The sequence below is a fragment of the Plectropomus leopardus genome, chromosome 14 (genome assembly GCF_008729295.1).
Source record: "Plectropomus leopardus isolate mb chromosome 14, YSFRI_Pleo_2.0, whole genome shotgun sequence".
NCBI classification, from domain to species: Eukaryota; Metazoa; Chordata; class Actinopteri; order Perciformes; family Serranidae; genus Plectropomus; species Plectropomus leopardus.
In genome coordinates, this window is record NC_056476.1 from 9720555 (window position 1) to 9745499 (window position 24945).

At 40.5% G+C, this 24945-nt stretch overlaps 1 protein-coding gene across 1 annotated transcript; it reads right to left on the minus strand.

Annotated features, from left to right (window-relative positions):
* Nucleotides 1-310: 310 nt before the first annotated feature.
* Nucleotides 311-24323, minus strand: atr (ATR serine/threonine kinase). Its single transcript, XM_042500875.1, has 48 exons — nucleotides 24131-24323; nucleotides 23891-23982; nucleotides 22745-22897; nucleotides 21695-22596; nucleotides 21419-21561; nucleotides 20597-20767; nucleotides 20246-20409; nucleotides 19832-19984; nucleotides 19449-19647; nucleotides 19075-19331; nucleotides 18700-18896; nucleotides 17947-18047; nucleotides 17567-17738; nucleotides 16841-16996; nucleotides 16520-16714; nucleotides 15707-15802; nucleotides 15466-15555; nucleotides 14598-14693; nucleotides 14277-14407; nucleotides 13820-13963; nucleotides 13446-13539; nucleotides 12951-13076; nucleotides 12381-12587; nucleotides 12183-12296; nucleotides 11984-12099; nucleotides 11716-11836; nucleotides 11325-11462; nucleotides 11071-11230; nucleotides 10583-10749; nucleotides 10122-10286; nucleotides 9943-10034; nucleotides 9604-9695; nucleotides 9303-9480; nucleotides 8415-8600; nucleotides 7911-8070; nucleotides 7332-7511; nucleotides 6685-6827; nucleotides 6473-6570; nucleotides 6059-6288; nucleotides 5506-5640; nucleotides 4453-4653; nucleotides 3806-3949; nucleotides 2788-2938; nucleotides 2523-2679; nucleotides 2137-2290; nucleotides 1288-1439; nucleotides 961-1066; nucleotides 311-823 (listed from the first exon to the last, which is right to left on the minus strand). The coding sequence occupies exons 1-48, from the start codon at nucleotides 24181-24183 to the stop codon at nucleotides 650-652; spliced, it is 7806 nt and encodes a 2601-aa protein (XP_042356809.1). The 5' UTR covers nucleotides 24184-24323; the 3' UTR covers nucleotides 311-649.
* Nucleotides 24324-24945: the final 622 nt, after the last annotated feature.

The following is a 24945-nucleotide window of genomic DNA, read 5'->3' on the forward strand; positions in this document are numbered from 1 at the left end:
AAGAAAAGTAATAATGAAAAATACTGAGACCTTTTGACTGTCTGCACTCATGACTGGATGATAAAAATCTTGCTCACTTTAAAGAAATATCACTTTGTTTACTTCATACTAATATCCTCTGCCAGTCTTCCTCAGCCTCTTTAGGGCTTAAATGAGCAAACACTTTGCTCCAGTTGGTCCTCCTGTGAAAATAGTCAGCTTATTGGCCAGGAAGAGAAACACACACACAGAGGGGATTAAAACAATCTGTGAGAAACGCAAAGGAGGGTTAAGAGATTAGACGACACTTCTTACACATTTACCTAGAAAATCAAATCTGCAAAACACATTATTTATTACAAGAGAATGTACAGAAATAAACCAAATATATTCTTTGTTTCCAGAAAACAGGAAACTAAACAGTTTGGAAGTACTTGAACAAAAAATACATGCTAAAGAGCTCTTCAGCAAACAGTCATGAGTGGAGGACATGCGTCAGTATTACAAACTTTTTGTGCAATTTTTTTTTGCACCTGCTATACTTGCAGTCACCTCAGAGAGCACTTAAAGTTGTCTTGCATAGGCATTTGACCACAGGAAAGCACCTTTAACTTATGCTGAATTGACTTCAAAAAGCTTACCTCTCATTCTATAAACTAAGATCTGTGTTTTACAGGTATGGCCCCCAGCCCAGATACATCTGACAGAGCAGTTTGTCGTCTGTTGCTTCCTGTATGAGGTAGTGGACGTGTCCCTCTATGGACAGAGGTAGACCTAGCACTTTGTTCCTGCTTTTTATTACTCCCTGCAGACGCTGGTCGATGTCACACACATGGGTTTTGGCCTGGCAGAGAAAAGAGGGGTTAAAATTCAAGACTATTCAGTAACACTTTTACATTTATAGGTTATATTTAGATGTGCACGTGGCTCTAAAGGCATGTAAACAAACGTTCAGTGGCAACATTTCTTAAAAAAATGCACCTTTTCATTGACTATCTCTCCTGTCTCGTTGGCCTGAGCTTTACAAAGTCCTTTGGCTTGTTTGCTCCACTCCACCAGCGGGTCATGAAGGAAGGTCTTGAGTACACTTAGAGGAAAAGTTAAAAGTTTATTTTTTTTAAAAAGAGAGTAACTTTATAAATTTGTGTTAGAGAAAAACAAGTTGAATAATTGTTAAACTATACCCCTTTCTGTACTTCCAGGATTTTTCAAGCATACCTTTTGCTTTGTTTATGTACCACATTTAATGCAAACACTCAGATTATGAAACAGTGTTTTACAGCATTGTTTGACAATAATATTATTTACCTCATGAGTGGTTCTCTCTGATCTCTCATCAGTCTCAGGGTGACCTCACAGGCTTGTCTGAAGAGACCCTCGATGCCCATGGGCCCCATGGCGTGGACCATGTTTTGGGTCAGACGGAAGGGAACCACCTCAGGCACGTCAAATGTCTCCCCCTAGTGGAGAAGGAAAGAAGGTGCATTATAGAAACGCAGGGCCAACAGAAAAGCTGGCACATGAAAACAATATATAAAACAATTTTAGTGATTTTTTAGATGATTTTGTTGGAAAGATTTTTTTTTAGTTTCAATGTAATCAAACAGACAATGTCGTTATCTGTATTTGTGACATCAAGAGGCCTGTGACAGATGCACATTTTTATAACAGCCTAAATAAACATTTAGCAGTTATAGTCATATTTGACCCACTTAAAAAAAAAGAAAAAAAAAGTTTCATGACCTCTCAAAGGTCTCACCTTCATCTTTGACTAATCTTACATCTGTCCATACAACATTTCCCCCTTTTTTTAACATCCCAGAGAGGTAGAGATAAACCAAATAAAGTAAAATACAATAAAATAAAATGCTTGTGGCAATCCAACAGAATCAACAATCAAAAAGTTAAGAATGTTCCCTCGAGTTATCATCCCAAAAAAGTCAGGCCTCAGAGGCTTGACATATCGTACCCATTTCTCCCAGAGTCTTACAAAAAGGTCCATGCTTCATTGCAAAAAGAAATTAATCTTTTCCATCATGTAAATCTCCATTGTCAGATCTATCCAATTATTTAAGGTAGTACCTCCATTGAAATATTTATAATTTGAATGACTCCTAATTATTAATATTTTTCAGACAATTTGTGACAAACGCAAACCTTATTGAAGAGGCAGTTGAAATCAACGTGAACGCATTCTCCAGTGAAAGAGTCGAAAAGGATGTTTTCTCCGTGGCGATCGCCCAGACCCAGGATGTAGCCCACCATGGACATCACAGCAGTGGAGCGGCAGTACGCAGAGCGACTGCTGTACCTGTAAACACACACAGTGAGCGACATTACATGAGAATTCAATTCTGAATTCAACTTGATCCTTAAAGAAACTTCAAACCTGAACTGGACCCTTTCTAAATGTATAACCATCGAAAAACTACATTTTAAAATCCAGAGCTGCAACTGCTCCTCTCAACTGTGATGACAAAATTACATTACTGAGAATACTTTTGAAACAGAGGCCCTCATAAATGTAATTGTACGGGTTGTACCATGATGTTGGGTCAGAGAAAGTTCGGAGGAACCACTCGTGGAATACAGGGGGGTGTCGAGCACAAAGCACCTCCTTGTGGATTCGTAGCTTCTCCTCAAAAGGAGCCGTCTTTGGTAGAATGAGCTTTCTGAGCTCTTTACCTGACAAGTAGATGCCTAAAAACACACATACAAAAATGACCAAATACATTATTTCATAGCATTTCTTACACTGATGGTTTGTTTATCTCTTCTTCTGTTTTTAGGCTTTGTGTAGGAGTGTACCTCTCTCTTTATACAGCTTGGTGAGAATGTGTCTAAGTCCGGCGGTGTTGTTGACCCATTCGATGATGCCGCACTCCTCGTTGAGAGGAATCACAGCGTAGGTGCGGATGTGTAGCTCCCTCCGCCTCGACTCTGCATCTTTACGTAGGCACTACAAATACAAAACGTGGACAGAAAACATTTACACATGCTATAAATACTGCTGACTAAGAGTGTGGAAACACATTTTGCTGATATACTGTAGACGTAAAGGTAAAGTTTGGATTTTTTGAAGTGGGGTTGACTTATCCAGTTAGTGTGTGTAGTCGGTGTACAGTCATCTACAGCAGGTAATACACTGACTATAATTAAGTACCTCATACAACGCCAATTCAAAAGATCCAAAATTTACTTTTAAGATACCAATTTAATATACTCATGTATCAGGTAAAACATGTCATCTAAACGAAGAATTAGCAGGTGCAATCCATAGAGAAACTGACTGATACAACAGTGAGAACTTTTCTTAAAGAAAAAGGTGGAATTTTGTTGATGTAAAATTAAAACAATGATATTAGAGATGACAAACCAGCTTTCACTCTTCATAAATTGTCAGTAGATGTCATCAATTTACTGTATTTCACTGTTTTTTTTGGCCATTTTTCTGTTGTTGTAAAAGCACAATGTATTACATATAAATGTAAATGTGTCCATATGTACTCCTATACAAGACAATTTTCTTCCTTTACTTTTTTAAAGAAGCTGATCATATAAACATACTAGAAATTTTTCTTCTGGCAATTGCTGTTTACTTATTATTTCTATTTTGCACACTCCCTTTTTGATTTCTTGGTTATTTTTTAGTCACTAGTGTTCGGAGCTCATGACTATGTCTGTATGAACTTGGAGTAAAAACACATTTTTATTTCATACACACAAAGGGGACAGATTATTAACTTCCAATATAACTACAAAAGTTGCACAGGTAAACTTAGTAAACTGATAACTCAAGGTGGTACGTTGTTTCATTTTCACACACCTTGTTGATGAGGCAGTTGAACTCCATGAGTCTGCAGTCCTTCCTCAGGTCGTCTTTAGGTTTACACATCATGGTGTAGCTCCGCCCATCTGAACCCTTCAGACTGATCTTCTTAGGCTTCTGTAAGGAGGCCAAGATCTCCACCTATATATATATATATTTATATATATATATATATATATATATATATATATATATATATATATATATATATATATATATATACACATATATATACACACACACACATATACACACACACACACACACACACACACACACACACAAAAACAGGTTTAGGGTTGCCAGGAAAACAGATAATGTTGCTTTATGACTACCCCGTGTCCTTTATTATATGTTATTTATCTGGTGTGCCTTTTATTAATATATTTATTATTGTTATTAATTAATTTTAAAAAAATATCTTTTATTTTTTATCACTAATTATTAGTATCTTTTAAATACTTGTTTTACATACCCGGGACATGCTGTGCTCTTTTGTCGTTTTAGAACAATAAAGAACTTCTGACTTTTTTTTTACTTTGACTTTGGCTAAAAAATGTTTCAGAAAATGCTTTTTGTCATTGGGAACCTCCCTACAAAAATAATTATGACAACCATCAACACCCTCTTTCCCTTTCTCTTACAGAGTCTTCAAAGCCGTCCAGGTAAGCCCAGTGTCCGGGGAAGGCGTCGTGCTGTGTGTTCGTCCCGCCTGTGGAGGGCAGCGTGGGGATGAGGACTGACTGCAGCGGGATGAGGATCTGGCTGAAGGTCGGCTCCTCCACCAAACGTTTGAGTTGCTTGAAGTGAACGCTCATGCTGAGGGTGGTGCTGTTACCATCCACCTGAAAGACACAGTTACACATCTATGTATGTATTTCTAACTTTATATATTTGTGTTCCTCTTTTACTGCAAGCATTCAACAGATGTTTATTTGATCTAATCTAATCTTGTTACTGATAAAATGTGTTGATCCATTTTCATTCTCAAGGATTTTATAGTGAGTGTTTGAAGTATTGTATGCAAGGAACTATATTTTTATGTTGTGACTCCACACTCCATTGAAACTGACGATAAAACAACATGCATTTATAAAATGAATAGAACCTTACACGTCAATATAAACTCATGCTGTATTATTTAACAATGAACTTACACTTATATGCATTTTGATGTCTTTCATATTCAGTATTATTACACATTTACCACCTAGAGAGTGTGACACATATTGTTCATCTAAAAAATATTTAAAGTCATAACTAAAAGACAATCTGAAGTGTGAATGGTTTTCATGTTTTATGTATTGTTGTCCATGTTTTAAACACGTTAATGTGCAGATGTATGCACAGTAGTGCTGTTCCCATTTCAATGCATTTCATGTTTTTTTGGTTGTCATCACACCTTCCCAGGGACTAGAGTTGAAAAATTTCAAATCAAATTGCCTAAATTGTCAGAAATGTTTTTTGATGTGCGCTGTCAATCTAAACTGTATGCATAAATAAATAAAGCTTAAGATGAAAAAAATTAATAACCTCAAATTTTGAGGTTATGAATAAAAAACAAAACAGTTTAGATGGCACTTCATAAGACAAAGATTACTGTAGTTTGCAATTAAAAAAATTAGTATATTTTCATGTAATATATAAAATTCTGTGTGTGTGTGTGTGTGTGTGTGTGTGTGTGTGTGTGTGTGTACCGGCTTGTTGCAGAGCTCCAGCAGCTTGTCAGTCAGCCTGGTGGCGTCTCCGATGAATTTCTCCAGAGACGGTTTGAGGCTTATTGCTTTCTTAAGGATCTGATTACATCGGTTCATTCGCATGGGGTAGGAAGACTGAAAAATTTGATGTGATATTTTATTTAGAAAAGCAATGCAGTAGTGTTGTGAGTTTATGCAGCTGCAAAATCATCTGGTCGGTCAATCACAACAAATATAGTACAAGAGCTTTGTAATGTTTGTAAAGGGAACTGATCCTTTAAAGGAAAAAACAGATATTAACACACCAAAGTCAGAGTTCACACACAGTGGCATGAATTTGGTATAAACACTTCTAGTAGATGTGAAAATATGCAAACAAATAGGGATAAGGAGTTCCTAAACATGCCTTAAAAAGTGAAACTGCATAGATTCAATACAAAAAGCCTGTATTATTATGAAGATGACAGAAAGAAACACACACACACACACACACACACACACACACACACACACACACACACACACACACACACACACTCACACACACTCCTACCTTGGAGACAGCAGCCATTAGCCACATGGCTTGTTGGGGGTACGCCAGAAAGACTTTGGCCACGATGGTCATGAGGACGGTGAACACCTCGTCGCTGGAGTGGCACACCCTGGAGATGAGCTGGGAGAAGGCGGTCAGGAACTGGTATGGCGCCAAGTTGGCACAGTTTTCGCTCACCGCCACGTTGATTTTCCCGAGCTCCTGACGCATCTGTCTGTCCGTGCGCCCCGCTGTGGTGGAGGGATGTGAGGATGGTATTTGAATGTGTAAACATATTTTTCTGTCTCTGCTGTTAGCAGTTCTTAAAAAATAAACTGGCATAAAGTGATGGAACTGCTAATGGAAACCCGGGAAGCATCTAACCGTCCTGTTTATTTCTTTGTTTCACACTTACAGTCACTAGTGGCCACCCACCTTTCTCACAATCACACACTTTGGCTCCAAAATCGAGCCAAAGGGACAGCATGCGAGGCATGGCCTGGTAGATGTACTGGTTTCCAAACTGCAAGGCTCTGAGAGGGGAAAAAAATAATTAAGAAACGAATGAGGCACTGTAGAGTAAAGTAAGTCATGACAGCGTTTTCTCAGCTTTGATTATAGTCTGAAAGGCTGGGTATCGTCCTTACTTTCCAAAGTATGTGACAATGTATCGAATGAGGTTCCCCTGTTTCTCCAGCTTGTTATCAGTCACCATTGGCATCACTTTGTCATAGTACTTGGCCAGGTAGAAGTTTCCATCCTCCCACTCAGGCAGAAGGTTGGTCACATCCTAAAAAACACATAAAACACACTTTAAAGTGGAGCTGCATCTTAAAAATGTTTTTGCGTTATTGCTTGAGGCAACAACTGTTTTCACTTGAGCTGTACAATGTTGGAAATTAATGAAAAATGCTCGTCTTTATTTCATAAAAACATACCTGAAGAAATTCTGTTCTTTATCACACAAAGACAAAGAAAAAAAGTTGGAACAAGAAATGTTTGGCATCTCCATTATTTTTCTATTGATTGATTAATTGATCTATTACAATTAGTATTTTTCCACCTTTGCTTTAAAGGCGGTGTCCAAAAGATAAATGTTTGAACATTCCTAATGGGCAGCTTCAGACAAGGAGTTATCAGGCTTTCTACACATTTTAATGGACAAAATGTCAAACTGTCCATTTTTGTCCATTTTATTTATTTGTTGGTATTATTTTTTAACTAACTGACAGTGTTAATCAAAGCCTCTGACGTCTTGCACAGTGGTTCACTCTACAAACATCATGGCTGTTACCTTGTATGCTTTCATGATGGCGTTGGACTCGAAGTTGGCCGTCTCCTCCATGAAGCGCCCGACCAGCAGCATGGCTTTGCCTTTGGTCTGCAGGCTGCGAGAGTCCATCAGAGGCTGATCGTCAGGGAAACACTGAGCCACGCCTTTCTGCAGGACGATCAGAGCCTCGTGTACATCGCCCTGACAACACAACACAGGTGGGTTTGTTTTGAGCATTTGTGTGTTCGAACATCTTTTCCTCACTCAAAAAAATGAAACATAAATAGGAATGCACAAATGGTGGAGGTTGTTTAACAATCTGATATTTTCCAACATGCATCAGCTGACAATAATATGCATTTTAGTGAAAGTTTGAGTAGTAAAACAGGCGCTGAAGAGAATCTCTGAAAAGAATCATGTTTCGGTCTAGCAGCCAGAAACAGCATTTTGTTTTTCATTCAATAAATATGTCAGCTGTAAGCTGGAGAGCGTACAGGATTTTCTTTCTTAGTAAAACAGGTGCAAAACGGGGTCAGCTTTCTAGAAGAGATGCTGATCGTGTATTTAGACAAGCAATTATGTTAAAAGTGTCTGTTATACCTTGGACCAAAGCCACTTTGCCTTCTCGGTGACCAGCTCGGCCAGGTTTGTGTTCTCTGCATTCAGCAGAGCATTGAAGGCAGTCTGGTGGTGTCCGGCCTTTCTGGCCACCCGGGCACTTTGCAGCCAGCACTCCCCGACCAGCTCCTTACTCATCGGCCTGCAGAGCAAACACAAGGGGCAGATTTGTGACGTGGCCTGCATAACTGACAGATTTTCTTCAGATTTACATCTTAGTCAGGAGCTCGGACAGCTTTTATTCAACAGTAAACAAAAAAGACACAGAAATATGAAATAATGCACAATCTTGTACTCTCCCTGATTTCAAGGCAAGACAACGTGTGCACAAGTTATTCTCTGTCAAATAAGTTCAAGGTGCAGAGCTGCAGCAACGGCTATAACGAACGAGGCACATACACAAGAAATGTTTAAATATTAACTTAAAAGAAATTATTAATATGATAACGCGTGCTTATTTGCCTGCAGATGTTTCTATGTCCTTACTGTGGTGCCAGGCTGAGCAGGGCACGGCGGAGGGCCAGGATTGGCTCCTTGGCCCGAAAGGAGTTCTGGGTCATCTCCAGTCGATCTGACCAATGAGGAGGTAGCTGGGTAAGGCTGGGGGCGGAGCTTTCCTTCTGTTTCTGCAGCTCGGTAAAACTGTGCTCCAGCTCACTGAGCACATGCAGCCTAAAAAGACAATCAGAGTTTTTTGATTTACAAGTTATGGCTAGTGACAACCAGGAATCTACCAGAAAAACAAAAGACGATGCTTTTGATGGTTTCAAAATGTCTGATGTTAAAACACAATTGCAAGATGAATGCGTTTCCGTTGAGTGATATAATGTGACTTCTCTCAGAAAAACATTCCAAAAAGCATGGCCATGGATGTTCAGCAGCTTTCCTTCAATCGCAACCACCAAACTAGCCGCCATTATTTCCAATTGAAGATGACGTAGGCAGGTTACGCGAGCGAAAATGGAAAGGCAAGCCCATTTTACGTGGGAGCAAGTGCATATGAGGGATTTCTGGGAACTGAGAGTCCACAATTTTACAGAGGAAATTCGATTCAAAACTTCCAGATGATCCACTGAACTTTTGAAGAGTTATGTGATGCACTAACACCTCTTGTAGCACCTGCTGCATCATGAGGGAGCCATTTCCTACCGACAAGCACATAGCCATAGCATCATGTGACCTATAAAGCGAAAAAAAGGGTTTCCATTGCAGTTTTGGGAAATATGGCTTTTTTGAATCACCTTAAATACCACCTCATGTCAGGGTAAAAACTTTTTTTAGTTTTTTCCAAATTAGCATGTCCCCATTAGGTGTATTTTATATTCGCAATTTCAGTTTGAGGGTTAATGGAAACCTGCCTACAGAGACACAGACCTGATGATGTACTCGTATCCTCTTTGGTAGGTTCCACACTCGTAACTGGCTGCAGACAGCGGGACGACCTGTTCCTTCCTCACCAGCTTCAGCTTCTCATAGAAACTCTCAGCGTCCTGCTTCTTAGCTGACAGCAGTAACTGGCCGAGACGCACGCCCCAGGTGTTGGACTGACGATCTGGAGACACAATGGTAGTGCAAAACTTAGTCATTAAATTTTATGTTTTGACAAGATATCTATTCCTACCATATCACCAATGAATCATTGCAGCTTTCATGGACGATCTGTGTATTTTATTACCTGAACTCAGATAATCTTCCAGCAGGTCCCATTGTCCGAGCTTCCAGGCTGCCTCCACTCTGTAGGTGTTCAGCTCTGACTTCCACTGAGGCCTAAATGCGTCAATATATAGCAACATTCAGTGGACTTTCACTGACATACATGTTATCTAAGTAAAATAAAATACATGAGTTTAGAGACCAGCAAGAGGTCAAGGTAAAAGATAAAAGGAAATATTTTGTGCCTGTAAATGTAAATGAGATGGGCCATAATGTCTGTGTGTGTGTGTGTGTGTGTGTGTGTGTGTGTGTGTGTGTGTGTGTGCGTGTGTGTGTGTGTGCGTGTGTGTGTAATTCTCACTTGTTGGCCAGTACTCCATTGACCTGAGTGACGACTGTAGACAGCTGTCCCAGGCCGAGCATCGAGGTCATTACTCCATGATAATGAGCGATCTAAATGATGAAATACAGTGAGAATTACAGAGATTACAACCGTTTAAAAAGCAGCTTGCGCGTGTGTGTGTATATATGTGTGTGTACCTGGTCTGACTCCAGCTGTATGGCCCGGTCATAGCACGCTGTCGCATCTCGCAGCAGGCCGATGCTCTCATGCTCAAGTATCTGTTCCCGTAGCGACGGCTCCTCTCTCCTCAGGGCGTTGACCCCTCTCACTCCATCAGGTTCGTGCATGGCAGCGTACAGCGTCTGCAACAGCCAATCACAACCATTTCTGATTCCTGTTCGATTCACATTTATTCATCCGTAAACCAAACTGTAATGTTTTTTTTACCTTTATTTTCTAATATTTTCTGTAGTCAAATGGTTTTAAAAAAATTTAATGAGGCATCAACATATATCAACATGTTTCTAAGCATCCAGCTCCTTAACAAGATGTTTCCCAGCCACTTGTTTTTTTTATTTAAATCTAAAAACATCTGAGGAAATAAGCACACATTTTAGCAACAACATATACCTTAAAGAAAGTTCACTTGTTGTCAAACCTGCAGGAAGGTGAGATGGTCCTGGATGTTCTCTTTGTTTTCTAAGATGTATGCTTCAAAGTGCATGAGGGCACGAGTGTACGCTTTGGATCGTAGAGAGGCCTTAGCCAGAACGTCCTGTGGGATGCTCCTCAGAAACGCCACCACGCGCTGATACTCCCCGCTCTCTGTAATGACACATTTTTATCTTATCTCCAGTGTCAGAAAATCATGCAGGTTAGTGAATGACAAGGATACATGCATTCATATTCAGTTAATTAAAATAAAGATGCAATTATTTCCAAACTAATCATAAACTTTTCTGTAAACAACTGTCTGTTCTGTTGTCACTGACATACACAAAACAGGCGATTGCATTTTCTAAATGCAAATTTACAAAACAAATGAGGTCAATAACGTCAATTAATTTACTCTGACTGTTATATTTCAGCACTGCAGTGAAATCCCAGAGAGTAGAGACTTGTGCAACGGTGAAATGTATAACTAACCGTTGTGTTTGGGTTTGGAGTAGAGGATGTGGCGGCTCCACTGTGTGAGGTGAGAAATCATACTGAACACAGTCTGAGTGCTGAGCTGCGATAGGCTAGAAGCCGTCTCCTGACCTCGTCCATCCCCTGCTGTCAGCACGGCCAGCATCTCCTCTGTCACCTGGAAGGAGGCGTGTTATTATCGCCATAAGAAAACAAACCCAAAAACCTGGATTCACTTCTTTTATAGGTGATAACGGTGTATGTGTCCTTACCTCTTGTTGCTCTGCAGGTGTGCAGCCCAGCAGCATGTAGAGCAGAATGTGAGGCAACAGGTAGATTGTGACCTTGTAGTCGTGTTTGATGATGAAACTGCAGCAGGTGAACACTCTGCTGGCCAGCTCATGTCTCACCTAAAACACAGGAAACCAGTTGCTTTATCTTTTGTTGCATTTTTCTGTAAAATGTGAATTTAGGGGGGCCATTTGTATTAGCCTCTGGCTTCTTGACCTCTCCCGGCACATTTTTTTTTCTTTTAATGCATCAGGATTTTAATTGTGTGCAAATAAACTAAACACAAGGAAACTAAATTAAACTAAACTAAAAAAAGATGCATTAGATGTGTGTCTGGTTCTGCAAAAGACAGTGAAAGATAAATGAGCCCACCTTGCTGATGAGGTATCCAGCCCACGTGGCCGACCAGTCAGAGAATTTGCTGCCTCTTTCACTTAGGTACACAGGCTTCTTCAGCTGAGACCAGTTCACCTCCTTCTGACTGCTCTTATACCTGAAGACAGAGAAGGAGGACAGGAGCAGTCAGAGAGAGAGGACAAAGAAGAATAACCTTTACTCCAGGGACCTGGTCTCCTAAATTATTACATGTGTACATGAGCTGTAAGTCTGTGTGTGTGTGTGTGTGTGTAAACTTGAATACCTGCTGTTGAGATGTGGTTCCAGTATTTCTTGAATCTGCTCTGGGAATCTTCTCCACAGACGTCGCCCCGGTGAGTCAGTTCGCCCCTCACGACACTCAAAGATGGACAGCAGCTCCTACAGTGCACATGCCCAAACAGTTTTATTACAGACCAGACATGAGTCAATAAAAAAAGACAGAAAGGCACAAGCTTTCAGACCTGAACTGCATAAGCAGAAGAGTCCTGTGCTCTGACGTTATCAGCGTACGCCAGAAATGTTCTGGTCAGTTCAGTCAGCAGCTCGTAGGCGAAGTTGGGATCATCAACTCCACTCTGTTCACAGAGAAATAAACTTTGACATTTCTTACAGAGATGTTCTATTTTAGGAGAATCTTTTTTTTTTTTTGTCCAGCTTACCACAAAGGTGTTGCGGTCCCCATGGGTGTGCGTGTGAGACAGGTCCAGACGTCCGGGATCCACGGCCCCCAGCTCCCCGAGACACTCCCCACAGAGGAGCCTGGCCTCTGGGGACGAGTCCTGGCAGCCCTTCAGCAGCACTGACACCAGGCTGGAGATGACCGGCTCCACCGCCTCACTCGCGCAGACCTGCCGCAGCATCCAGTCCTGCAGCACACGACACAAAAAATTACATATTTATGATTTGCAGAACATTATGGGAAGTTAAGACATGTCAGTAAACAGCAGCTTTATGGTAAAAAAGAATGATCATCAACATTATGAAACCTGATTTAAGAGGCAACGCAGTGTTGAAATATGTTGTATAATCACGTATTTAACATCACGTACATCACGTACTATGTGTGCACATAGTAGTCACTAAAGGAGATGCATTGAACAGTGGAAAAAGTAAACAGTTAACTGGTTTACTTTATCGATTCCCATAAGAAATTCTATTATTTCTTGCAAAAAGAGAAGCTTTGTGTCTGGTCCTCTGGAGGTTGTTAATCGGTGTGTGTGTTTGTGTACCTGCTTGCTGTGCATCATGTCCCTGAGGCTGGTCAGTGCATGAATCCTAACGTCAACGTTTTCATGTTGAACGGCTCTCATGGAGAGCTGCAGCGCTGCGGCCAGGTCACTGCTGCTCGCCGTCAGCTGGATGGAATCAAACATACAGTATTACCATTCAAAGTGTGTTTAGTTTCTTTATGTTTTCATTTTTGCACAAAATGATAAAAGCAACAAAAATACAGTGCAGGGAGAGGCAGAAAACTGAAAAAACAATTACAATGTCACAGAAAACACAAAAATGAACATACGGAAAATAATGATATGATAAAAGTAAACTAATTACAAATAAATAAATAAAGAACTGGAGAAGAGCAGTTACAAAACAGCAGCTATCTTTATCTTATAAGCATAATTTATAACTTTTTATAGTAAAACTTGAAATAGTAAAAAATGTTTGATCACTGCCTGCTTCCTTTATTTACTTCAATGCCAGAACATCTTAAACATACTGACCTTCTTGTAGTTCTGCAGAACAGTGTGGATGTCTTTCAGCTCAGGGTGATCTGGCAGAAAGTATATCTCATGGAGGTAGTCGTTTACTTCTTCCCTGTAGGAAATCGACAAAATTAGATCACTGCTATAGAAAGTCTGCAATTAAGTGTTGTTATTAATCGCAGTACTTTTTTTGCCCCTTCTTTTTGTCTTTTTCACAATCAGTGCAGAAATACTGCTACCCATGTAGTAGTTTTGAGGTAATTAAATGTTGTTTCAACATGAATATTTGTATTTTATAAAGCAGGAAAAAAGTGACAATTTGTATGTTTTCATTAGTAAATTTCTGCATACACCGAGCATGATCATTTTTAAACTTTTTTTGTGTTTGTTACCTGTTGTCCAGTATGAGGAAGCTGATAATAGCAGCAGTTTCTTTGGGCTGCTGTGGGATCAGGGGAAGGAGTGCAACAATAACATGACTCAGCAGAGGGCCCAAATGTGCCGGCTCCACACTCTTCACAAAACACTCCCACGTCCTGTCCACACAGGAAGAGAGCAATAAACACACAGAAGCAGAAGCAGGGGTCTGAGATCATCCCACAGGATTGTGGCATAAATAAAAAGACAAAGATAGTTGAATTATTTAAAGTTCAATCAAGTATGTAATCATACAGTTAGAAAGGGTCTTTGCCTAAGTCAGGGAGCTGAGTGTGAAATGTGTATTCATAAATATTTTTAATACACAAAATAAGAACCAAAAATATACCACAGATTTTCAGTTTACTTGTGATGTTGAAGTGTGTGTGAGTGTGTGTGTGTGTGTGTGTGTGTGTGTGTGTGTGTACTGACTGGCAGCAGAGCAGAGGAAAGTCTTCTCTGTATCGGAGGCCTGTTCGGAGCGTCGTCATCATCTTCACTCTGACAGAGCTGATGTGTTTGGAGCCCATCAGTCGCATTAGAGCCATCACACTGGTCAAAGCCTGCACAGAAAAACAGGCAGACAATTTCTTTTACACTCCACGAGCTCAGCAGACTGTACACAACAACTATATTCGCCAAATCAGATACAATAATGCTGCGAACAATCTCAAACTGTTGTTCTGTGAACTGTCTTTTACTGAATCGATACACTCGAAATATGAAAGTAGCTGTCGACAGTGGATCACACACCAGCTTCTTGCGGTCCTTCTCTCCTGCGCTGGAGCTGAGCAGCTGCATGTTGAAGAAGGCGAGAATTCCCAGCAGCTTCGGCTGCAGGTAGTCCGCCTGTCACACAAGTTAAAAAAGAGAGGTGATTATTGATTATTATTGCACAGCTTTGTTGAATGCTTGATTCTGATTGGTCAATGACAGCTCTGTAAGGTCTGTTATTTCTGAACAGCAAGCTGCTGCTGTGAATGACAGACTGTTGCTATGGACGCAGTTCTGATCATAGACGCTTAGGGGAAGCAATAAAGTAATTTTAAAATTACTAAACCATTTTTGAATACATTTTTTGTGTCACTTTATTGATTTCTTATGTAGGTAGCTGTGTAATAAATGGGATAGTTTACAGAGAGAGGGTCGTTATAATCGAGTAAATCTCCTCAGGGTAACACAAGGCATGCATCACCCTGTTGGAGTTTATTTTGCAAAAATCACCCCCTCATTGTACATGAACCCTGACTTAGTTTTTGATAATTATAATATTTCCTCAGCAGGACAATATGTATAAAAATTACTGTTGTCAGTTGCTTGCATGAGGCAACAAATATTTGTTTCATTATTGAATAACCGTTCTATATTTTTTGTCTATAAAATGTGGATTTCATGTACAGTTTGTCAAAGTCCAAAAAAGATCCCTAGTTTGTGTGTGTGTGTGTGTGTGTGTGTGCGGGCCATGACGATAGATGCACTGTGTCTGTATCAAATCCTTTGGGACTGAGATCCTGTTGTAATTTTACAACAGGTCAGGTGAGCACAAAATATGAAATACAAAAATAAATAAAGTCAAAGCGCAAGATAAAGCAGTGACAGCACATTTCATTCTGACACATACCATGCGTTCTGGGGTGGTGATGTCTCGGGGACCCTGGTACGGGTCATCATTGGACGCAAAGGAAGCCAGGATTGCCAGACCGTTAAATACCTACACAGAAATGTTGAAACACAAAGTGATCAATGACTTGTTTTAAATCAAATCATTTAATTCATTATTGACATGTTTGCGCTCATGAATATGCTTAAAAAGACTGACTGCGTGTGTGTTTGTGTGTGTGTGTGTGTGTGTGTGTGTGTACCTGTTGGTAGTGTTCTCCCAGGCGCAGCAGCAGCTCGTTGTGAAGACCCTGGAAGTCCTGCCTCAGCAGCGAGCCCAGTTCAATCTCTGTCTCACTCTGAGAGAACATTATGAAAACAAACATAAATCAATCTGATAATCTGCTTGTTTACTCTGGACGACAGCCTTGGCTTTATTAATCAGCCTTGTCAGACAAGACTAACTGCTCAACTTTAAATTCTGCCAGAGGTTACTTTTGCTCCAGTGAGTGAACTCTACTGTGTTATATTAGTGGTTCTCAAACTTTTTTCCATAATGTTCCCACTTTGAAATATTTCTTCAGCTCAGTACCAGCCTTACCAGCGCATAATTAATCAATATCCCACAAGATGAGTGATGTTGGACTGTATATCATCACGACTGTGATATGGTCGTAAGCACGAGGCCACAGGCACGACTGATATTGTTTAAACTAACATTTTTTTAGATATCTCACATACCGCTTGCAATACTTCAATGGGAAATGGAAATACAAATACCCCTAAGGGTACATGTACTCCCATTTGAGATACACAGCTTCAGATCATACAAGTTATTAATTTGGGACAATGATTCACTCTGTAAAAATACTTAATTAAAGATGACTGTATGGCTGGTACTAAGAGGTGAAACCAAACTGACAAAACGTCATGGAAAAAAACATTTATCTATTCTTTTGACAGTGCCAATGACATCTAAATTCATAACTAATCCCAATTTAATCAACATTTAATTGTCTTTGCTGCTGAATTAATGTGTGGACAATTACAGTTCGGTATGGGAATATAATTAATACCTGTAGGTAGTGGAAAGCCCTCTCTAGCTCTTCTTTAGTGCAGGAACAGACCAGATGGCTGAAGATGTACTTGAAGTTGTTGATCAGGATCTCTCTCCTGTTTGCCTTCAGCTCATTGGCCAGGGTACGGATGAGGGCGGAGCCAGTAGAGCTCGCCTTGGCCGCCAGGTAGGGCAGAAGCACCTGGAGGGTCCTCTGTATACAGTATATACAAGTAATACATGAAAATGTACAACACATGTACATGAAACATTATTGATATACTTTCACATCCAGCATATTGGACACTGTGTATATACTTTTGCGTAGTAACAGACATACGGTGAGGAAGCGGTGGAGGTCGGGGAAATCGAAAGCATGCGCGATCTGAGCCAGGATGTCGAGGGCCAGCTCTCTCTGATTGGCTGATTCGCTGCCCTGATCTGGTGTGCTCCGCAAAGCTGATGCATGACGGGAATGCAGCGACTCCACCAGGAACTAAACACATGGAAGAAAGAACTAATTAAAGTAGGTGCACATCTCAATGCAATCCAGTGTAAAGCAAATATACACCGTAAAAAAAAAAAAAACTCAAATTATTCTTCAATGACAACTAATCTCAATCATGTGGAGACCTTGTTCTGCCACGATCATTATCCTTAGACTATTTTTGACAAACTAGAAAAACAAAACAAAACACAAACTAAAAGTCTGAATGGTCTCAACCTCCATTAGGCAAGGCAAGTTTATTTGTATAGCACGTTTCAGCAACAAGGCAATTCAAGGTGCTTCATTAGGAAAAGCCTAATAAGCACTAATTATAAACAAAGGCATTACAGACAGCCCTGCTGCACATTTTTTATCATTAAAGTATTGCTGATATATGTAATTATTAATCATAGTATTCTGGGCTGAGAATCTTAAAATTTCTCCATGAGCAAGTCCAAGTTTAGAAGAAGAGGAAGAAAAGAAGAAGAAGAAATATTTCATTATCTTGTGAGTGGAAAATCTTTCTTCATTATGAAATATTAATATTATGATATCAAAACAGCTTTAAAGATTTTCTACCTGGCAAATCGGGTTCTTGTACTGACTGAAGAGGGTCTGTAGTTTAAGACCTTTGGCGCTGGCCAGCGCTCTGATCTGAGTGTAAGCGGCGACAGACACCGGGGACGACTTGGACAGCAGACAGTGGAGCAGCCGCAGCAGAGAGAACGACACCAAACTACCCTGAGACGCTCTGACAGGAGACGAGAGGGACGAACAAATTTGAATCAAAACTACTTATTAGCTAAAATTTCAGTGACAAAAATGATGCAAGACATGAATTAAAAAGTGACGACATTTCAAATCAAACAGGCAAGAATGATAACAATGACACAGGAAACAAGCAACACAGCAGGTGGTGTTATCATGTGCTCTTGTGCAAAGACAAAGGTGATGTGTACCTGCCAATCTCTCCAGTGGTGAGGATCAGAGTGTTGCGCAGGTCGTCATCCCTGTTGAGTTTAGCGTTGTTGAACGCCTCTTTAAGACGAGCAACCAGGAGCTTGGTTGAAAAGAGGAAACACAAAGTCAACCTCACCAATAAAGCAAGTATACATACAAGTCAAACTAAAAACAAATATGATCCAAGCAAAAAACAAAAAACAGAAAAAGTCCTCCTTGACTTTTAACCCTTTGAAACCTGGAGTGGCATTACTTTCCTTGTGCTGTTTTCAGATGCTTTCACAAATATTTACACCTATAAACCCTGAGAAAACTGGTCTGATTTCTTTTAAAACAGGCAAGGAGTGATTAGCTAAAAAAAAAAAAGTTCTACAAATTGAAAAAGAAAAATAAGTAGATATAGAAGACTATTTTTAAATATGCTACAGAAAAATATTTAGGGAAAAACTAAATTTATAATAATCATAATTACATTTTTAAGATTGAGTTACAGAATTAATATAATATTTAAGGGTTAGAGTTAGTGTTTGTTTTGAAAGAAAATAAGCCATTTTTCTTGGGTTTCAAAGGGTTAACTTAAAGTGAGGAAATCTTGATTTCAAGGCAACATATGGAACGGGCATTAATATGCATATTTTCCTAAGTAATCAGCTGCTGTAAATGCAGTTTTGTTGAATATTTTTACGCTCTTTTTGTCTTGCAGTAACAGAAATAACTGAATGACGTCCTTTAATTTTACTGGAGTTGCTCACCTCACTCAGAGAGCCCTGCTCAGAGTTTCTGGCGCTCTCTGTTAGCAGAAATCTCACTGATTGGCTAAAGCGTATTCTGACCGCTGGATCTGAGTCCTCCATCAGACCAATCAGGGCGCAGAGAACTGCCTGGGAGTCGCTGTCTCCACCAATCAGAGTCACATGTTGGCAGAGGTGAGGCAGAGCTTCTAGGAAAGCTAAGAAAGAAAAACCAGTGAGTCTATGACCTGAATTAAAGAATACTGCACTTCAAAATTAATCTACAGGTGGATCAGAGTAATGTAATTTACGTATATGAATACAGCATCAATTAGGCTTCTTGCATGTTCGAAAAGCTCATTATGGGAGAAACTGTTGCATAAAATAATAAAATACCTTGTTTGACAGTACTTGGAGCTTGGTGTTTGAGCAGGAGCAGGAACGGTCTGACAACAGACGCCCTGAGGGATGGAGGAGTGTTCCCAGCATGCTCTGTTGTAAGGCTGAGTTGGTGGCAGAGGATCTTAGGAGGACGTGTGGACTCAGTGTGGGTGTCCCTGAGCTGGGAGAGCTCTGATTGGATACAGCTGAGCTGACCGATGATCCTGGCGAGCTCCTTCTTCACCTGCTCCGAACTGTCCTCCAGCCTGGGACTGCAAATGTACAACATGAACATAAAAATAATAATAATAAAAAGATTTATAATAACCACAATAAAATCATAAAGGGACTGTTGTGATCATACTCCTTGTAGATAGACATGTGCGTACAGGAGGGTGGTGCTGATGAGGTTGTGGTGTGAGTTTCCCAAATGGTGCAGAAACAGAGGGAAGGCCCTGACTGCTGCCGCTCTCACCACCTCATCTCGACTCTGCAGCGTCTTGGAAAACACAAACACACGCCACGTCTCACACACACCACGACGCAGGAGAGCCAGCAGTGACACACAGTCTGCCTGGATCTCAGGTGCTGGAAAGACACACACAAACTGACGTCAAATCAAACATTTTCACAGTGGAAACAGCCTGATGTAATCACCTAAAATCACTCTACAGCAATGGTGAAACTGTTAATAAAATAAAAAGGTCCCAACTTCACAAAAAGATGCAGCTACAGGCGACCACAGGAGTTGTGATGCATCAGAAAAACTCACAGTAACAGAAGCTGAGTCTTTGGGCGAGGGCAGGCAGCCACGAGGGGAATCCTGAGCTCTTATAGGCTGAGACTGACTTGTTGTCACACACCCAGGGAAGAGACAGCAGAGCACACTCTCGTCGTTGGAGCCCGTCCTCACCGTGGCTGCTCACTACAAACACAAAGACACATGGTGATTCAAACAGATGGTGATCAATGAACTGCACTTAACAGGATATGCCTTTGGGTTGATTTTTGCAATATACTTCAGAGTAACAACTAAAAAGTTTTAAAAAATGGCAAAAATAACAAACAGTATGCTTTCATTGCGATGTATAATAATTAAATAGTAAGTAAACAATACAGAAAATGAATAAAAGCCCCAGGAAAAGCATGTATATTGTGTGTTTTTTTTTAGTGTACTTGTCCTTACTTGTGAGGTAGAGGACAGAGTCCAGGATCCTTATAGTAGTCTGGACCGCAGACTGAAAGTAGTTCTGATCTGAGGCGGGTTGAGGACCTCCTTCTAACACTGACTGACAGCTCTTCAGGGCCCTGCCAAGAGTCTCAGTGGGCACCCAGAGGAGAGGAGGAGGACTGTCAACAATGAGACACAAATGATGCATGTCAAAGACACGTCACAAAACTTTAGAAAAGTAGGTTATTCTTGCAGTTGGCTGATAGAGAAAACCTTTTTAAAAATATTAGAAAGTAAGCACATCTGTGTGTAAGACATGAAAAGAAAAAAGCGTGAGAGCAGGGTTAAACGTTTGAGGTTTTATACCTGGTGGGGGAGGCGCAGAGGGCCGCCAGGTGCAGGATGAGGGCCAAACCCTCCAGAGCTGACAGAGTCTGTTTGGTTTCAGGGTCACCAGAGTTCAACAAGGTCAGCAGCTCTTCCAGTCGACTGTTCACCACAGCCCAAACCTCACTGCCTACACGCATGTCCACCTCACTGAGGACACAGAGACACATTATGATTTAAATAACAAGTCAAGTAACAATTCTCTACTGTCACTGTCACACATCAAAGAAAGGATCAAATGTCTGAAAATGAATTAAAATGGCATTCAGGAAGAAACAGCAAAGCATTTTTCAACAATTTGTTACACAAGTGAGAGAACTAAATAAACACCACATAAACTATGTTGTATTTCACTGTACTATATCAAACAATTCAGTCTTTTACACTCTCAAACTTAACCTCAGGACTACTTCTTAAACAGGACACAGCTGCGAATGTTTAAAGCTACAACAATTAAACTGTTAATCATTCAGCTGACAATTACGAAATAAATCCCCAACTAAACTAATAAATGGTGAATTGGTTTGAGTAATTTTTTAATAACAAAAAAGTCTAAATTCTCTGATTACAGCTTTTAAATGTGAATATTTTCTGGTGTCTACCCTCCTCTATGACTGTCAACCGAATGACTTTGGGATGTGTAAAAAACAACATCTGAGGACATCATTTTGGGTTTATGGAAACAATATTTTTCTGACATTTTTAGACCAAACAACTAATCAACTAATTGAGAAAGTAATCTAAATATTAAATAAGAATGACAGTAACTGTAAATTGCAGCGCTGAGGTTTATGAACTCACGCTTCTGATGTTTTTATCCTTTTGATGCCTGACTTGGTGACAGATTTGCAGGATTTCTTGGCAGCAGTCTCTCCATCTCCTGACTTCTGCATCACCACAGCAGTCTGAGCCCTCAGCGCAGCTCCGAGAAACCCCTCCGCACACTGCAAAAAAAAAAAAACACACACACACAGACACACACACAGACAGAACAGATCTTGTAAAGAAGGTGGCAGAAAAAAATATGTCACAAACACTCCAAGAGAGAGATTTTTAAAAGAGAAACAAGAGTCGTACTTCAGCCTGATTTTCAGTTCCAACGGTGCGTGCCAGCGTCCTGCAGACCTCTGTGACTCGCTGCCTTCTTAACGACGCCACACTTTCATAAACTGCCGCAACCGTCAGCAAGAAGCTGAACAACAAGCACAGGGATTCGGTAACTTCTGCGCCAAACTTGACACCTGCCCCTCCAAGAGTACAAACACACTCGAACATCTGCGAGAGGTAGATGGGCTCAAAGTGCGAGACACCAGACGACTGAAACACACAGCGAGTCAGCTGAAGAAGCTCTCCGCCATAAAGATCTCTCTCATCAGAGTTTGCAGTGTAAATGTGGGAGTGTGTTTCCAGCAAGTGAAGGTAGGCCGTGAAGAAGTCGTGACCTTGCCTCTCAGGAAACCCTCTGAGCTCCACCAGTCGCCTCAGCATCACCATGGAGATCTTCCTCAGCCTGGTGTTGCCATTAGCCAGGAAGGAACAAGCAGTCTCCCAGGCCACGCTGACATCGTGAGGGGATACAACTCCCCGTAGGGCGTCAGTTACAACGCCGATCGTCACTACAGTCAGCGACTCCAGAGCAGCAGGCGAGGAGAGGACGAGAGGAGAGGGCGTGAGGTACGAGGAGGCACAAGCTGGGGAGATACTGAAGCACTCGAGTGTTACAGGCCATCGGATCTTTGTGTGAATGTCCAAAGTGAGTCCCTGTCCTGCCAGCGTGGCGATATGAGCGTACAGGAAGTCGCTGAGGTCCTGGGCCAAAGCCATGAGCTCTTGAGTGAGGCGGCTGAAGATGAACGGCGCCCTGGCTCTCAGAGTGTGAAGTAAAGAGCACAGCACGGCAGAAACACGCCCGTGGATGATGTCACAGTCTGGAGCTGCTGCCACACGGAGCAAACGCACCGCAACCCACTTACTGAAGTCTGAATCATGAGAGGACGAGGAGACATCAGAGGTGGAGGGGACAAGAAAAGCGTAAAATAAAAATTATACAGATAAGAATGGAATATTTTTGATATTTTAAATGTAAAAAAAAAAAGTAATATTCCAGCTTTCTCCAGCATCTCATACCGGTGCAGCTCTGCGTGGTGTCTGGATACTCGGCGGGCTGGCAGACAGGATTGGCGAACATCAGAGAGGAGGATTTGATTATGTGCTGCACAAAGTCCAGCAGCATCACACAGGCCGGCTCTGAGCTGGACTTCTTATTCAGCCCGAGAGCAACTGGAAGAATACAAACAACAGATGTGATTAACCAGCTGCTGGTTCACAACGTGGCGATCAGGAGCCTCCCCTGATGGTTTTAATCTGAAAAGTCACAGTATGATAAAAGAGATAGAAAGAAGAAAAACATATTTCTGCAACACCAAATGACATTTTTGCATTTTTTATGCTGCATAGCTGCAATCTTAAGGCCTTAACTAATTATTCAAATAAATCTGAGAAGCCTAAACTCTCTCTTTATCTTAACTGCTCAAGGTCAGAGCAACCTGTGGCACGGGGTCTGGCATTCTTTCATTTTAAGCAACACACACACACACACACACACACACACACACACACACACACACACACACATATATATTGCTTAAAGTGAAGGAACATTATTTTGCCCTTTTTATAATTTAAGAGGAGAATTTAATTTTAAAAAACAATGTGTTCGTACAACTAAAAAGAGTTTGAGTATTTCGGGGTGGTTTCGTGGAATGGGTTTGGTGGTGGGTTGAAACAAGGCACGGAAATAAATCAATTTAAAAACTATATAAAATGATATTTTTGGCAGGTTATATATGATGAAAAGTTGTATAAGCGTGTTTATATTTATTTTGTAACACTGGGGGATATTTGGATTGCAATATTATTATATTATTTATTTAATTTGGTGGTAAGTAACGTGGGAGTGTTGTTTGTGCACTAGTTGTAAATAAATTTAGGAATTTGTTGACATAATATATGAATTAAAAGACAAAAGTGAGAAAGGGGTAGGAATGTATAAGCTTTACTTCTTCTTGTGCTCCCTGTCATTATGCTGTATGGATAAGATACACAGTACTTTTGTTTTGTTTGTTTATTTACATTACGTTTTATTCTTTGGTTCGAAATAAAGTCATTAATTCAAAAGAACTGAGCTTTTGTAGCTGCACCAAGCTGTGAGGTATATCTGTTATTGTGTCCACCTCCTGTAACGTTACTTTATTTTAATTCCTTTAAACTCACCGACATCCACATCGGTCAGGATCCTGTCGATGAACTGACAGAGGATCTGTCGAGGTTTCTGCACCGCCTGCTCGTACTCAGCCGCGCTGGCACTGCAAATACCAACACAGTGCAACTTTACTGAAACTTTATTATGTATCTTAAGTTACGCGTAAAAATACACACGGCTCAGTTCAGTTTCTGGCAGTTTCAGAGACACAAACTGTTAGCTTTAGCCATCTTTAGCCACTGGTTACTCACCTCGCTAGCTCCTGAAGAGCCGGAATCATCGCAGACATCTCCAGTCCCTCCATCCTCACAGCCGCTCGGTTGCCTTGATATTTCAATAACTTATTCACATTATAATATTAATTTTGTCGAGTAATTTTAACCAGCACACTTGTAGCACACGTCCTGTCCATCCCGTCAGGGGCATAGACAGTGTTTCGAAAACTTTCGCTCCAAAATGACGCATTTGTTTTGGTACGGCGGCAAGAGAGGTTCAAAATAGAATGACATACGAACTCGAACTGGAAATTGCTCCCCCTTTTATCACAGACCGTAAAACTAAACATGAATACATATTGGTGGAGACATATCACAATGTGTAAGTACTCTATCACAAGTTGAAAACAAACAAAGAAAAAAAAAGTTTATATACATATGCATCAAAATATTCAAATATTCCTACATTTAAATGAAAATATTAATGTATGCATAATAACCCATTTCAAAGCAATATTCTTTTGATGGCTTAAAACTGTTGCAGCATTAATGCTGAAGGTAATTGTATATACTGCCAGGCAGGTTCATCCATAACATTAAAATTTTTTTTTTTTTGAGCAAAGAAACCGATTACCAAACCCCCCCCCCACAATATTCCCTTCGAAATGCAGTAAGTGAAAAATATACATTAGCAGAAAATGGAATTACTAAAACAGAAAGTACCTCAAAATTGTACAGTCCATAGGTAAATGCAATTTCTTTCTTTCCACCATTGATAATATACTTTTTTGTTTGGTTTTTGGTGTTAAGGTAAGGTAAATAAGGTGTTTTAAGGTAAAAGTTTGCTTTTA